General features: G+C 38.0%; 1 protein-coding gene across 2 annotated transcripts in view; it reads left to right on the forward strand.

The window, feature by feature from the left end:
- The window catches only part of CLC-F (chloride channel F), an 89,034-nt gene that overhangs the window by 25,881 nt on the left and 47,510 nt on the right, over positions 1 to 15,643 (forward strand). For both annotated transcript variants that reach the window (XM_089424283.1, XM_089424284.1), the window contains 3 exons: positions 146 to 340; positions 12,528 to 12,982; positions 13,201 to 13,305. In XM_089424283.1, the coding sequence (XP_089280409.1) occupies positions 146 to 340; positions 12,528 to 12,982; positions 13,201 to 13,305 (755 nt within the window). The remainder of the gene's footprint in view (positions 1 to 145; positions 341 to 12,527; positions 12,983 to 13,200; positions 13,306 to 15,643) is intronic.

Raw genomic sequence — 15,643 nt, forward strand, 5'->3', positions numbered from 1 at the left:
CAGATATGAAGATAATTATGAAGAAATTTACATTGTTTTCCTAACCTTCTCATTTTTTTCCTAGCATCTTTTTCTTTTAAACTATTAGGTAAATATTGTAATCAGCAATATGAAGCAATTCCAATTTCTTCCTTTCTTTTGGCAGGGTTCAATGCAGCAGTTGCAGGTTGTTTCTTTGCTATTGAGACTGTTTTAAGGCCTCTCCGTGCAGAGAATTCACCTCCGTTTACAACTGCTATGATAATTTTGGCATCTGTTTTATCATCTACGGTGTCTAATGTTATAGTTGGTGGAAGTTCAGCATTTACAGTGCCCACATATGAGCTAAAATCTGCTGCAGGTATTTATGTCTTTGTTTAACTAGATATTATGGTTATCATGTTTTGAAAAGAGAAGTTGACTTTTCCCTGAGTTTGTGCTTTTAGTTGTCATAAGCTTTTTTATTACCACTTCCATTTTTTCTTCATGTTTTGAATAAATGCATTGAAGGTTTTACATAATTATTCATAAATTTAATATTGGCCCATTTAATGTATAAATATGTCACTCTTGGTTTTTGGTAGTTACTTTGTCTAACTAGATGAGGAATGCTATGATAGTATAGGTTGAGAATAACATCTGAGCAGATGATGCTTCAAACACTTCAAGTTGGAGGTGTCCGCAGGTTCTACATGCTTTACTATTGGTAGAAACTTGATTGTGCAGAATATGTTCAAAGAGGAGAATTTGTGTTCCTCTATAGATAATATCTTCACTTGAAAAGGGAACACATATTAATCTTTTTCTGTAAATTTAGCCACTCATATATTTATTACTATACAAAAAAGTACATTCTTGTGAGGCTATCTTTCAAACCTTTGAAGATTCTGCCTGTTTTGATCTCATTATTAACAACTTTGATCATAATATTAGTATATTTATCTAGCTTATGTGATTTGTATATTACATTAGGAAGATGGGCAAAGTTGTTTTTTTCCTATTTTCTGCATTTCTGCATTTCTGTATTCGGCACACAGAATGCAGGGAGATATGTTGCTGTTCCCCCCCTTTGTTGCGTTCCGGCATTTCTGCATCTCCACGTTTGTTTGTTTCTTGTTTGTTCTTCCCTTATTTGCATTTTCGCATAGTCTTCTTGCTGTTTCTTCCAATGGCCAAGTCCTGACATTCCTTCATCGTTGCATCCATTGTGGAGTGCAGAGATAATTTTTTGAGTTGTTCTTTCCTTCTATGCATTTACACACTTCTACCCTCTAACGTGGAATGCAAAATCTTGTTGCTCTTTCTCCCCCTCTTTGAGTCTTGTTGCATTCCACCAATTTCTGAGCAGAATGTGGGGTTTCTCACATTGCCCCCAATCCCTGCGTTCCCCTACCTTTCCGCATTACCAACGTCTGTATCCAGAATTTCAAAGTGTTCTATGTAGGATGTGGAGATTCTCATCCTGCTCCCTTTCCTTTTCATCCTTCACCTTTCCACATTACCTCTCTTCACCTCCTACATTCCAAAGAAATTCTATTCAAAATTCAGAGGTTCTCGTGCCACTTTCTTTCCTTTGCATCCTTCACCTTTCAGACTCCTGCATCTTACATTCAACTTCCCCATTCTCCCACAGCCACAATCTGGCATCCCTTTCTCTCACATTGTGCTTCTACATCCTGCTTCCACTTTCCATGTCTCATATATGGATGCCAAGACAATAATCCTTGAGGGTGGTTGCTTCCATGATATCCCAACTTACATCTAACACTTGAGTGGTCAACAACACTCCCTTATTGGCTAGTTTGTTCACCGGACCATTTGCTTTGTGTGTTACAAGGAAGGTAATGACTTCTCATATGTGTGATATGCCATTGGCTATGCCATCCAAGATCGAGGATGGTCTGCAATTTTGCATGAGCTTGTCAACTTGGGTGCCATTCAACATTCGTCTTGTTGGAGAATGTAACTAGTTTCAGTCTTCATAATTTGTAACATTGTGTATTTGATGTAAAAGCAAAAGAAAAGAAAAAGAAAATTACTATTATTTTCTAGATAAGCATGTTCTTCGTGCTTTTAGGTTTTTGAGTCAAAGAGTCAAAATCCTATTTTGGATCTATTGTAAAAGAAAAAGAAAAATAATTTTTAAAATGTAAATTTTGGATAGAAACCCCTCTAGATGCCAAGTCGGCCTACATGTCAAGTCGGCCTTGCCCTAATGGACATTCTATTCACACCCCTCTAAACTACATAAATAGAGGGAAGGTGGAGCTCATTTGGACACACACTTGGATGGATTTTTGGTCTGAAATATCGTAGAGAAGGGTAGAGAAGAAGTGGAGGACGAAGTATCGGCGAAAGGATTTCTTGGAGCTAGGGTTTATGGAAGATCAGTCTTGGTTTGCCTCTTGTTCTTGGTCTCTTGTTGATAAATCTGCTAGAAGGAAGGAAGGTCTAACTTTGCATCTAGAGGTGGAAATTTCTGTGGTTATGGGTCTTGGACATCTCATTTGATTTGATTCTATAATAAGAGATTTTATGGGTTTTCCCCTTGGAGGGTTTTGCCCTGGCTTGGAGCCCTATATCTTGTGTTCTATTGTTTTCTGCGATCTTCATGTTTTATGGTAATTGCTTGGTGAAGAAAGTAAACATAATAATATAATGCTGTCAGATTCACATGTAATTATCGTAATGGAAACCTAAGTTAATATTGAAAAACCTACTGATTTCCAACATGGTATCAAAGTAAAGGCTTGAAGAAAGGAGGATGGAGATCACTTTCTGTTGAAGAAAAAATGTGCAATGACTTGAATTCTACGGAAACCCTAGCATTCTCTGAAAAAGAAGTGGCACCATGTCTAAACATCACTCAGCTTGAATCTAAAGAAGCTTGCTCTACCATATTCAATATTTCGTTATAGCTCGCATGATTTGGAGGCTACATCCCTATTCCGAGTTGCATCGTTATAGCTTGCGTGATCTAGGATCTACGTCATTGGTCGCATGATCGCCGTAATTTGCATTTGTTGTATTTGTGGCTCACTTTCATAGTCTTATACGACATTATGGGTTTCGCTCTAGAAACATGGCATATATTCGCTTATAGTGATTTGATTATTTATTTGAAGATTCACTTCGTCAATGATTCGTTGTGATTATGTGGCATGTCTCAGATCACACCCCTGTTTGGCTTGGATCATAATCTTTGAAGCACAAATCTATAGTGGCTTGTCTCTACGATGCAATCACAATGGATCTTAGTTTTGAGATTCACATTTCTATTAAAAGCTCAGCATTTGCGATTCATGTCTTTCCATGTATAGACATAGTTATGATGACATTATTTTGGCTTGACTATGCTTCTCTGATGTTAGTTTTTGTAGCATCAGAGGTGTTCTAGTCTCAAAACTTTGTGGAGGGGCTAAAACACAATTTTTTTTCCTTAACCCAGAAATCGTTTTTGGAAATTCCACCTAGAAGTGTCTCAATTAGATTATTAGCCTATTTTAAATTATTTCCTAAGTCTAAACTTAGGAAAATGGGTTAATTAATCAAAATTAATTGAGATAAGGTGTGAATCATCTAGAAACTCACATGGATTGACAGGGAATTAGTCTAGGCCCTTGATTAAGTTTTAATCTTGGCTGTTGGAGGTCCAACAGAAGATTATAAGAAGAAGTCAATGGGTAGATGGAGAACACACTTGTGGAGTTCGATTTCCTTGGAGAGTTTGATTTTTCCAGAGAGCCAGCAGTTGTCGGAAGAGTTCAAGCTTCAGAAGGAAGTAGAGACAGTGAGGGGCAGGGACAGTGAGCCAGAGGAAGTTTTCTAGATCCGATGAAGTGCATTGCAGAGAGGCAAAAAGAGCCACAATGAGGTTGACGCAGGGGTTGTGCAGAAGCCTCTAGAGGCAATTTGATTTTGCTGGAGAGAAGCTGGATTTTAGTTCCAGAGGTCGGGAAAGTGTTCTAGAAGGTCGAAGAGAGTTTCTCAGCCAGTGGTAGACAAGACAGCTACAGGAGTAGCTGATTCAGGTAGAGCGTGGAAGGGACTGCACAAGGGTGACGCAGGCCTGCGCAGAGGCTGTTTGGACGACTCACTTGGAGCTGTAGTTAGAGCCCGAATTGCTAGTGGGGGTGAGGAAAATTCCTCAATATTTTTGCCAGTGATTTTTCTGTAGGGTTGCCATTTTTTAGCATCCAAATTGTAGTCAGAATTTCTCACTGCTGCATAATAATAAAAACCCTCAGCTGCTGCACCAGTTTTCCTGCACTGGATTTTCCGGGGACATTTGTCCAAAAATAATTGTGTTAATTTTTATGTGTGTCTGCTTGAATATTTCTCAGTTTCCAACGCTATTATTTTCTGTAGTTTTATTTGTGAAGGTTGCAGTGTGTTTTATTAAGTATTTGCCGTAGCAAATAAATTGTTAAATAATTAACAGTTAGAGGAATAATTTCCAGTTGTCGCAATAGGATTTCACACTGGAAATTTTCACGTTTGACTCTTGCTATGGCACTTGTTATAATTATGGTGTTGGAACATAACATCGATCTATGTAATGGCATCAAAATAACAATAACAAAAAAATTCTCTATGAGTGGCATCGCGCTCTACAAAGATCGACGATAATTTGGTCTTCATGTCTAGTATGTGGTAGTGACTCTAATATGCAAGTCATGCTCACACGTTTTTTGTGAAACAAATCCATTGCGACATCAACAGTTCATATGCCTTGTGAAATTGTGATAGTTGGTTGACCACGTAAAAGATAGACCGAGACTTTGAATACAAACCTGTTATGACATCTTTGTGATTCGATCTATATGCCACGACAATAGAGATTGGAGACATGACTCTAAACCTAGGTTGTGGCATATCTGAAGTTCAATGGAATCTTGAGAATTCTAAAGTCGAGGTTCCTGTGATTGAAGATACCCTTTTGTGACCAAATTGAAGATGGCTTAGCAACATATAGACTCTCGGTGACCAAATAGAAGATGTGGCTATACCTTTGATGAAAGACAACGATTTGATCATGATGAGTATGATGACAAATAGATGATAAAATACTTGAGGAAGTCAAACTATACATAATATAAGAAAATTTCCTCATAGACCCGACTGGAAATGCTATCCTGTCATGACTCAAGACTATCGTAAAGACAATAATAGTATTGTATCGATGATTGTTGAACAGTAAGGGTGATATCAATGAAGATGACCTGTTGTCATTAAAAACCAGGTCTTTGACAACTCAACAAAGGAGAAGTTGAGGCACTTAAATTTCTGAAGAAATGTAGACAAGAACTTATATCTCGCAAAGAAAGCGACAGATTGTGGTCCTGGAGAAGGCATACTAGTAAAGAGCAAAATGTTCAAAAGGTCTCTTTGAAAGAAGTTCCTTGTAATTATGGAAGAGTGAGGCTCGTAGTCATTGTTTATGAGGTATGCAAAAATTGTTATATAGCTTATGATGGATAAAGGGTTTGAATAATCATTCGGGTTTTTGAAAGCATACTTTGTATGATAGAATTCTAGGGTTCGTAGAACTTACAATCTTGGTATGTAGGTTTTGTAAACCCTGGATGGGATTTGGATTAGAAAACCCTAGAAGAGATGAAAAATCGTAACCCTATTTTTGGTTATCCCCTCTCTAGAATCCCTTGCAATCGAAATAAAATCATCTAGGATTTGCAGATAATCTAGGGTATATGGTAAACCCTAGCAAGCGTGGAATTGGAAAAAATTTAGGATGTCGCATAAAAACCCTAGGGTTGATGTTTTTTTTGAAAGTAAAAATCTAATCAAGGGTAAGATCAGGGAATTTAGGGTTTGTATTTAAGAACCCTAGGAGTACACCCCCTGAGATACCATAGAAACCCTAGATTGATAGAGTTGACATCATGCTCTAGTCTTTGTATATTTTGCTTGGTTGTACTTTTCGGTGAATATTGCAGGTACCTAATGAGGGAAGCAAGATGAAAAAGGATGGCGAAGCAAAAAAAATAGTTCTTGTGCTTGTTAATGCTTTCTTGAAAACGATGAGCATGATGGAGAGAGGGCACTGTAAGGACCCTGATGAACATGATGAGTTCTCATTGATGATGTGAAGGTGAAGCATGGCATTGTAATAGTAAAATTAAAGTCTACATTGTCAAGTTGCTTTTGACAAAATCATCTAGCTCACAAAATTAGGAAGATTGGGACCACATTGCATATTATAGTTCATTCAAACATTTCCTAACATAATGTTAGAGGTAGTCATTTTGTAAATATGGATCATCAAGACCCTATAAGAACAATTATTTAGGAGGTTCTTGGAAGAAGCATTATGACATATTCCATCTAGTATGGAAACAATATTTTTGAAGGATGAAGGAATGTAGATGGTCAAGTTGAAGTCTTTCCACTCTTAGGTAAGAACTCTCTCTTCAATAAGTATAAGAAGCAAACTCATTTAAGATCGGTTGCTAGATGGTTGTATGGAAGCAAAGATTACATAAGATATTGATCAACATCAAGAGTAGTCTCCGGAAGAAAGAAAGTGAGTTAACAATAACAACTCAAAGGAAGATATTGTAACTTGGTAATCAAGTTCAATCCATGGGCACTTTGATTAAAATGAATGCATGAAGAAGGATTCATGTGGAGATAGATCATACGAAAGGATGTTGATCTTGAAGAACTCAAGAAAACAGATGCATTGATGGGAAGGCCATCATCATAAGGGAAGTTGGATATTAACATTTTTATTGGTTATCTGGCTAACATATTGTTTTGCTGCCTGGAAGTATATTGTAGGAATTGTGAAATTTTCTTTAAATTGCAACAACTGGAAATTTATTCTTCTAACTGATTAATTATGCAGTTTATTTGCTATGACAAACAACGAATAAATCACACTGCAATTCTTCACAAATAAAAATCGTTGCAGACATAAATGCTGGAAACTGAGAAATATAGAGTGCACACATTAAACAAGACAGTGAAGTTTGGACAATTGTCCCCGGGAAAACTCATTGTGGGAAAACTGGTGCAGCAAATGAGGGTTTTATTATTATGCAGTAGTGAAAATTTGAGCACAATATGGATGCCAAAACTTGGGAATCCTCAACAAGAATATCTGGTAAAATTATTGAGGGAATTTCTCCCTCTTCCATGGGTAAACCCGACACAACACCACTTAGAAAACTGTCTGTCCAAAACCCCTCCACAAGCCTTTGCGCAGATGCTGCGCAACCTGTAGCTCACACTACTGGAACCTGCCTTTGAGTCTGACATCCTGCCTGCTGCTGCTGCTGGAAGTGATGCTCCGACCCTCTGGAAAATTTTCCTAGCCTCTGGAAGTTGAATCAACGCCCTGCTCAGCTAAATCGATCTGCCACTCTGAAGCTGCCTACGCAGTCCTTGCGTAGCCTCTAGTGGAATAACTCAGCCTCTTGATGCTGCCTCTCCGTAACTGGAAATATTCCTCCAGACTCACTGTCTTTGTGTCCCCTCTGGCTCGAACACTTTGCTCAATTGCTGGAAGCGTGATCTCTGCTAAGGAACTCGACCTCTTGTGTTTCTTCCTCCAACCCCATCGACCTCCTCTTATAATTTGTTGTTGGCTCACCAACGACCATGATTAAATCCTCTTCAATGGCAAAGATAATCTTTGAGTCGATCCATGTGAGTTTTTAGAAAAATCTCACCTTTCTCAATTAATTCCTGTTAATTAATCACTTCTCTTAAGTTAGACTTACGAAATATTTAATTATTGACTAATTAACTTAATTGAGCCATTTCCAGATGTTTTATCTTGAATGTTTTTTTGGGTTCTGCAATTCTTGATTTTCTTAGCTTCTCTGATCAAAGTCGAGACTAGAACACCTGTGCGATGCTACCCAACCATAAAACTAACACTCCCTCTTAGAGAGGAAGGTGTTCTAGATGATCTTATAACATCCTCTCATACACGCTTTTGATGTTTGGCAACTGTGAAAACCTACCACTGCCCACCAAACCACTGCGCAACTCTGATTCATCTACTAGTCTGAGCTGAACCAACCTGCATCTGTGTTACCGCTGACACAACACTGTACATCCTATACCGCTGCCACCTCTGCATTGCGCTGCAACTGATCTCATGTTGTTGTTGTTGCGGCAACCGATAATAAGTTTCTGAATCAACTGTGTCCTATGAACTGCATCTATCTCCTAAGAATCTGACTACTACCAATCTCTGCACTGTCCACTGAGAATGCTTGCGCTGCAACTGCATTGCGCCCCTCAGCATCTTGACTGCAATTATCCCTTAAGAACTGACTGCGCCATCTGACACGGATCCATGTGCTACTGAATACTGTGGGCCCCTGTAGCAAGGGTTTTGATCGGCGAGGAAACACCTGTATGATGCTATCATCCTTGGACCCTGCCCAAAACTCGCAAATCTGGTGACTAAAGTTCAATGTCACCCCACTTCTCTCCTGGAGGTATAGATGCATATAGTGTGAATTCATCCTCCAACCTGGAAGACAAAATGTTGATCTTCGCCGAAGCTGCAACCTAATCCTGCTTCTCCTTCTTGTCCTTCTTCCTTTGAAGACACTAGGTATTGTAGTGACTAAACTCACCACACATGAAGCACTCGATCTTCGACAGATACATCTTCTTTTCTTGTCCTTGTGAGCCTTGTTCCCGATTGGGACCTTTCTTTGCCTTTCCCTTTGATGCAAGGGCTAAGTTCTCCTCCTCCTTCACACTCTTCGATCCTCTGTTGTTGCCACTGAGACTACCCTTGACTGGAGCAAGTCACATCTCCTCCTACGTGAAATCTGCCCACCATCTATCCTAACCTGGTAGCTGATCTCGGCCATTGATACCTTGGATGAAAGTAGCCCATTCCTTGGTGAAACTATTGATAGCTACACGCACTAGCTCAACGCCTTGAGGTGTCTCTCCAACTACGACAAGCTCATTCCAGACATCCTGAATCCTGGTGAGGTAGGGGTAACACCTTCTCTCTTCTGCATCGTAGTGGTTCTTAGCTTCTCCTTCAGGAACATCTTCCGATTCTCGGAAGAATTCTGGTATAGTGATGCGAGAGCGTCCCACATCTGTTTGGCCATATTCTTGACCACTCTGTGTGAGACTATATGATCTTGAACTCCATCGAGAATCAAGCGCTTCAACTTGGCCATCTCGTTATTGTAGTTCTCTAGTTGTTGCGGGTCTGTTGGTACAACTACAACCTACTTTACAGGAAACGCTTGAACAATTTGCTAGAAACGCTGATCCCCATTTCTGAAATGGAAACAAATACGATCCTTGTTCGAAACACTGTAAAAACGTTTTTGTGCCGTTTCAAAAAATTGGAAACTTCAGATTTGGAATTGGATATGTTTCCAAGGGATTTTAATTTTTTTGGATCTGTTTCTGGAAATTCAGAAATGGATCCATGAAAATCATGATTGGAATCCACCCTTAAAATGTTAAAAAGCATGAAAATTTGAATTTTGTACAGCTATAAATAATAATAAAAATGAAGAAATCAAATTTGCAAATAAACTCACCATAAACACAGTCTCATAACGTCTCTTCTAAATCTTTAGAAACAACAACACTCCATATATTTACCAAGGATTCTTACTAAGAAAAAGATAGATGTTCAAAAATACAAACAAAAGGGTTTGATGAATGTCTTCGTAAAGAGATTTATTTGAGCGATTCATTTTCAGTTTGGTTAAGGTTTTTGTTAATTGTCCTTAAGGTTGAATGTTAGGATATTTAGATCATTAGGGTTTAGTTAAGATCAATTTGGTCTAATGTATCCTTAGGTAAAAGTTTGTTTCTTTAGTATGCATTAGTTGCATTGTAATCTGATGGTCATGATTTGTTCTAGACAGAGTGATCTAACGACTCATATTTTCCTTGATATTAAGTTTTAACGACTATTGATCCGTGGCTTACCACTTGATTGGTCCATGATCTTTATTTAAAGAGCATGGAGGGTCATTGTCGGTGATTGATTGTGAGGAAATCTCTGTTGTACAAATTTTCTTTTGCATTAATAAAATTTCCTCAAGTGGCCACATTAATTGGGGCCGTTGACTGTTTCACTCTTAGACGGTTTTAACCATGTAAAAATACTGGTGTGAGATCTTTGATCTGGTTGTGTGAGCGGTTGCTTAATGTGTTCATCCTCTTTGGAATACCCTGTTTTCCCTAAGTTACCAGAAAACGGATACGGGAACGGATACGGGTACGGGGTTTGAAACGGATACGGCAAATTTTCAAAAAATCTGGATACGATACGGCAGGAAACGGCACATAATAAATATATAAAAATTTAAAATATATATATATATATATATATATATATATATATATATATATTAAAAATAAAAAAATCATATTACCATTCATATTTCAGAATCTAAATTATCATCTATGATCTATCATGATTCATAGATGAACTAAACCTAATGGATGGGCTGTTCTATGAACATTGAAAAACCTAGCCCTACAGCAGAACTAAACCATGTCAAAGTACAGCAGCATGTGTTTATCATTAACTAGAAACCAAATGATTGGATATGGTTAAGCATAAGCAACCCATGATTGCATTATTATCTTCAGTACCTACTACCATTATGTTATGAAGCAGTGGAAGAATTTCTAGATACAAATTCTATAAGACAAATGGGAATCAGGTACAGCATATCCAGAAATCAACTGGCAGTACTTGTAAGAGTTGTTTCTCAATCTATCATATGACATAAATTCATACATGAAGAGACCATGTCCCTCACAAGAGTAAGAACAATGAGATAATATAAATATATGAGTCAAACCATGTCATGACTGAGGATGGATGCCTCATTTAAAGATCAATAATGTACAGTAATGTCCACCTACAAGAAATTAGAAATTTAGAATAGGCCACGTTAAAGGATTGCGAGGTAGTAGGGTATATCTGTATCATTGCTTCTGGGACAGAGCATTGGACAAACTTACAAAGCCTAAAGGCCTTCACAAAACAAGAAAAGGGAGAGACTCAGAGAGCATGATGCACTTGCGGTAGTTCACTGCCAGCCTCCAGGCTCCAGCAGTTATCCCGGATGTTGGAGGCTGCAGCAATTTAGTGAAGTCATTTTATTTTCGATGTATTCAACTGCAGCTTTTCTTTCATGGGGCCTGACACTAGTCAAAGGGACCGTAATCTAATGGCTAGAACTCCATTCGTCCATTCATCATTTATTCTAATAATATGACCCTAATTGGTTGTTAAAGTTTAACTTCTAAATTTTATCCCTGTTTTAATACTATGTTTGCAACAAGGCATAGATATAAATATGTTTATATCAGCTGAAGAATATGTGCGTAGATATAAATATATTTCTTTAAACTGAAGAATCTGTGCAATTGATATTCTATTATTCAGTCGTTTCCCCTCTATTAACCGTTAAATTTTCGAAAGAGTCGGGATCTGTTTCAGGCTCTAATACACATATTATTCGAGCGTTCACTCAGCGAGTCAGCAGTCAGCACTGCGTCTCTTTTCAGTGTTCACATTGTTGAATCGGGCCATAGGATAGGGCAAAGCCGCAAAGGTTTTTGAATCGGGCAAAGCCGCAAAGGTTTTTGACTATAAACCGACGGTATTCATAAAACTGTGACGGTATTCATAAAACAGTCTGTGAGTCGTGACTATAAGCGAACAGTGATGCGACTATAAGGCTTAAGCTATTAAAAGTTACGTGCGTCGTGTACCTTGAGGCTTGTAGTTGATGCCGGCAGGAACCAGTCACTCCAGCGATGAAATTTGAACACTGAAACTGCAGTGAAAACTCTCGAGTCTCAACTCTCAGCCGCGGCACTCACTCAGAAGTTCAGAACTCTTCAACGGTTCAACCTTGTCGTTTAGGGATAGGTTAGGTAAGGTAGTTATAGTAGTGAATAGATTCTAGAATGAAGCTAAAACATTGAATACCGTCGGCTGTTCAAAACCTAAAAATTAAAATGCCAAATTTCGAAAATCAGTTCCCGGCGGCCAAGTGAAATGAAAATCGACTGAAACGTATTGAATTTTTTTAGATACGGATTCGATTTTCCTGATACGTTTTAGAAAATTTGAAATACGTTTTCATTTTTGCTGAAACGTATCAAATTTTTTTAAACTGGACGTATTTTCCTTCGAAACGCCTGAAAAACGGCAAAAGAAAATCTGATACGTTTCCAAACCTGCAAATACGTTTTTCGGCCGTTTTTTTGCCGTTTCCGGGCAGAATACGTTTCTGATACGGAAAACGGCGTTTTTGCCTGCTAGGGAGCCGTTTCCGGTATCTTAGGTTTTCCCTAACAATTATTACTGTGGAGTGCTTTATTACAGGACTGTTTGATTTCATCTTTCACATTCTTTAAAGGATTTGATCTTTTCCTTGGTTCTGTTTTTTGGATTGTTTAGATATTTCCTTTCCGTATATGTTAGTCTTTCAATATGTTCAGCTAGTTTGATGCTTTGTTTCAAATAAATGTTTTCTTACGGAATGATCTCTAATTGGCAGAGCTTCCTTTGTATCTCATACTGGGAATGATTTGTGGAGTGGTAAGTGTTCTCTTTTCTCGCCTGGTGGCATGGTTCACAAGGTTTTTTGACTTTCTTAAGGAGCGTTTTGGGATACCCACAGTTATACATCCTGCCCTAGGTGGTTTAGGAGCTGGATTGATAGCTCTAAAGTATCCTGGGATATTGTATTGGGGCTTCACAAATGTTGATGAGATATTGCATACTGGAAAGAGTGCATCTGCTCCTGGAATATGGTTGTTGACTCAACTTGTTGGTGCAAAAGTCATTGCCACATCCCTTTGCAAAGGGTCTGGTCTTGTAGGAGGGTTATATGCTCCAAGCTTGATGATTGGTGCTGCAGTTGGTGCTGTTTTTGGTGGTTTAGCTGCCAAGTTAATCAATGCAGCAATACCAGGTAATGCGGCAGTGGCACACCCACAAGCTTATGCTCTGGTAAGCTTCTCTCTCACAAAGCATTTTGTAATGTATTATGTTGTCATTCTGACATTGTTCTCATTGAATATCAATGCATGCATCTTGGATCAAATGTTGTCATTTGATGCAACTGCACTTTCATGGTAATTTTTGATCTTGAATTTGCACTCAGCATATAAAATAGTCATGTCAATAAATATAAACTATGTTAAGTGGTTTCTATGATCTTCTTACAGGTTGGAATGGCAGCTACTTTAGCATCTGTTTGTTCAGTTCCTCTTACATCAGTATTGCTTTTGTTTGAACTTACTAAGGATTATCGCATCTTGCTTCCACTCATGGTATGTCTCAGAGGCAATATGGTATATTTCAAATTTCAAGTATGAAGTTTACCAATTCTTTTATGATTTATCTCCAATGAAAGATTTATGAATGTTCTTATGGATGGAGTTTCTTAAAGTTTGCATGGAATCTTAATATCTTATTGCCTGATAGTTTTTCATGATGTTGTAAGGGTAGAAAAATTTAACTTAATCTCTATGAATGTTCATAAAGGGTCAATGATACAGGCTAAAACCTAAAGGAAACAAATTGAAGTACATTAAAGTGGAATCTATAGAGCATCTTCAGTTGGAATTTAATGTGGCCAGTACGTAGATAAAATAGAAATAATCTTGTTGATAATAGGTATCCAGTATGTACATTTGACCTGTGGTGGGGGGAATAAGTTGGTTTCAGGTCAAACTTGTCACTGTAACCTGTTGATTCAAGCAATGGAGATTTAGTCAGGTCATTGTTCTTTAGTTGTGTTATATGGCTACAGAGCTTTGAGCATTTTCACTTCAATCAAATGAGAGCATTTTCACCTCAATCAAATGTGTGCAGGTTTAAACAAATATCCCACTCAGAACTTACTGATAAAAGTATCTTCACACTGGCCGGTTGTTGAGGATTTATTTCATACTGATAAAAGCCATTTTTTCCTCCATATCTGGTGTCAATATATCTATCAGTTGTCTATTGAGTTGATAACCAATTTCTGTGGGACACTGGTTGACAGTCACAGATCTGGGCTGACATTGATTTATCTTTTAATGCTCACTCCCAAAATATCATCTGTAGCTGGAACAAAAAAAATTGTGAGGAGATGCTTTGCATCCTTGAATACTGCAGTTGTTGAGCATTGTATAGCTGCATGCTGCGTGTTGAGGGAAGTCATTGTACATGGTTCTCCCTCACTTCTATGTTCTAACTAAATGAGGCTGGGAAAAGGAATACCGATTGACAGTCATAGACCTGACCATTGATTTATTAGCTAATGCTCCCCACCAAAATATCATCTGTCACTGGAAAAAGAATTGTGATGAGCTATGTTTCATCCTTGAAAACTGGTGATTTAGTGAGCATTGTATAGTTGCATGCTGCATGTCCGGGTAGGTCATTGCATATGGTTCTTGCTTCCTTCTCGGTTAAATTGGAATGAGGCTGGGAAAAGGGCATAAAAATTGTTTTTGTCAGGCAAGGTCTGGGTGTGCTTTCTCCGATAAGGTGTCCCTTATGAAGAAATAAATAAATTATATTAATGCATGCAAGTGTCAAATTAGGTCCATTGGACGCAAATTCACATCAAGTGATGATGGCACGAGGAAGTTCTTCAGGCATTTGTTGAGAAAGGAAGACAAAAAAATAATTGCCTAGACTAGTTATGGGAAACATGTTGATATCTATTTTCAAGTGACAAGCGGCGAGTTTCAAAGAGGTAGTGATATCTATTTTTGATCTCATAATGAACTGGGCAGTATATTATAAAGTGCTCCTTAATTTTGCCATCTATTAAACATTGTCTACAGAGGCACTCATCTAGAGTATTGCAAGTAACTATACATTTTTCATATCCTACTCTGTGCTTATCATAGCAGACTATGAGCTGTACCTTGGTAAATTTTGGAAGAAGAAGAATTAATAAATTATGTTAATGTCCAGAAATGACCAAAGTAGGGTTAATAGGAATCTAAATTACATCAAACAGAATAGAAAAGAGTTGGGGCGGAAAAAGTGGCTAAACACTCTGACTAAAATAATGTGAACAAAGCAAACAATGTAAACATAGTGAGGGAATACGCCCAAAGTGTGGATAACAAGCTATAAGACCCACGTATATGTGCAAATTGTCTTCAAAGAAAGATGAAGACCAAAGTTGGCAATTGAAAGAAGGGATCAACACCATCATATGTTTGTATCAATGCTTGAAGTGGAATGAGGTGACAATGCCGTCATCCACTTTGGGCCGATGCAAGGTCTGTTAATATCCATATGAGAATTTCCAAGGCTAAGTGGAGTGTTGATTTATGGTAGCATCGGATGTGCTTTGAGCCTCAAAATTTGCAGGGAGGCTTGGACACATGTATTCCACAATACCCAGAAATCGTTTTGGGAAATTCCACCCAAAGACAATTTTATTAAAATAATTAATTACAGTGTTACTTGGGAGCGGGAGCGGGAGCGGAAGCGGGAGCGGGAGCGACCATTTTCAGAAGCTCCTGGTTTGGGAGCGAATCCCGGAGCGATTTTTTAAAAATATATATATTTTTTAATTTTTGATACATATATGTCAACAAAAACATGTAGAATGATGAAATAGACATAAAAAACATAAAAAAACATAAATTGATCATTGAA

The sequence above is a fragment of the Pinus tabuliformis genome, chromosome 4_2 (assembly GCF_031772625.1).
Source record: "Pinus tabuliformis cultivar Carrire ecotype Pingquan chromosome 4_2, CPIR1, whole genome shotgun sequence".
NCBI lineage: Eukaryota > Viridiplantae > Streptophyta > Pinopsida > Pinales > Pinaceae > Pinus > Pinus tabuliformis.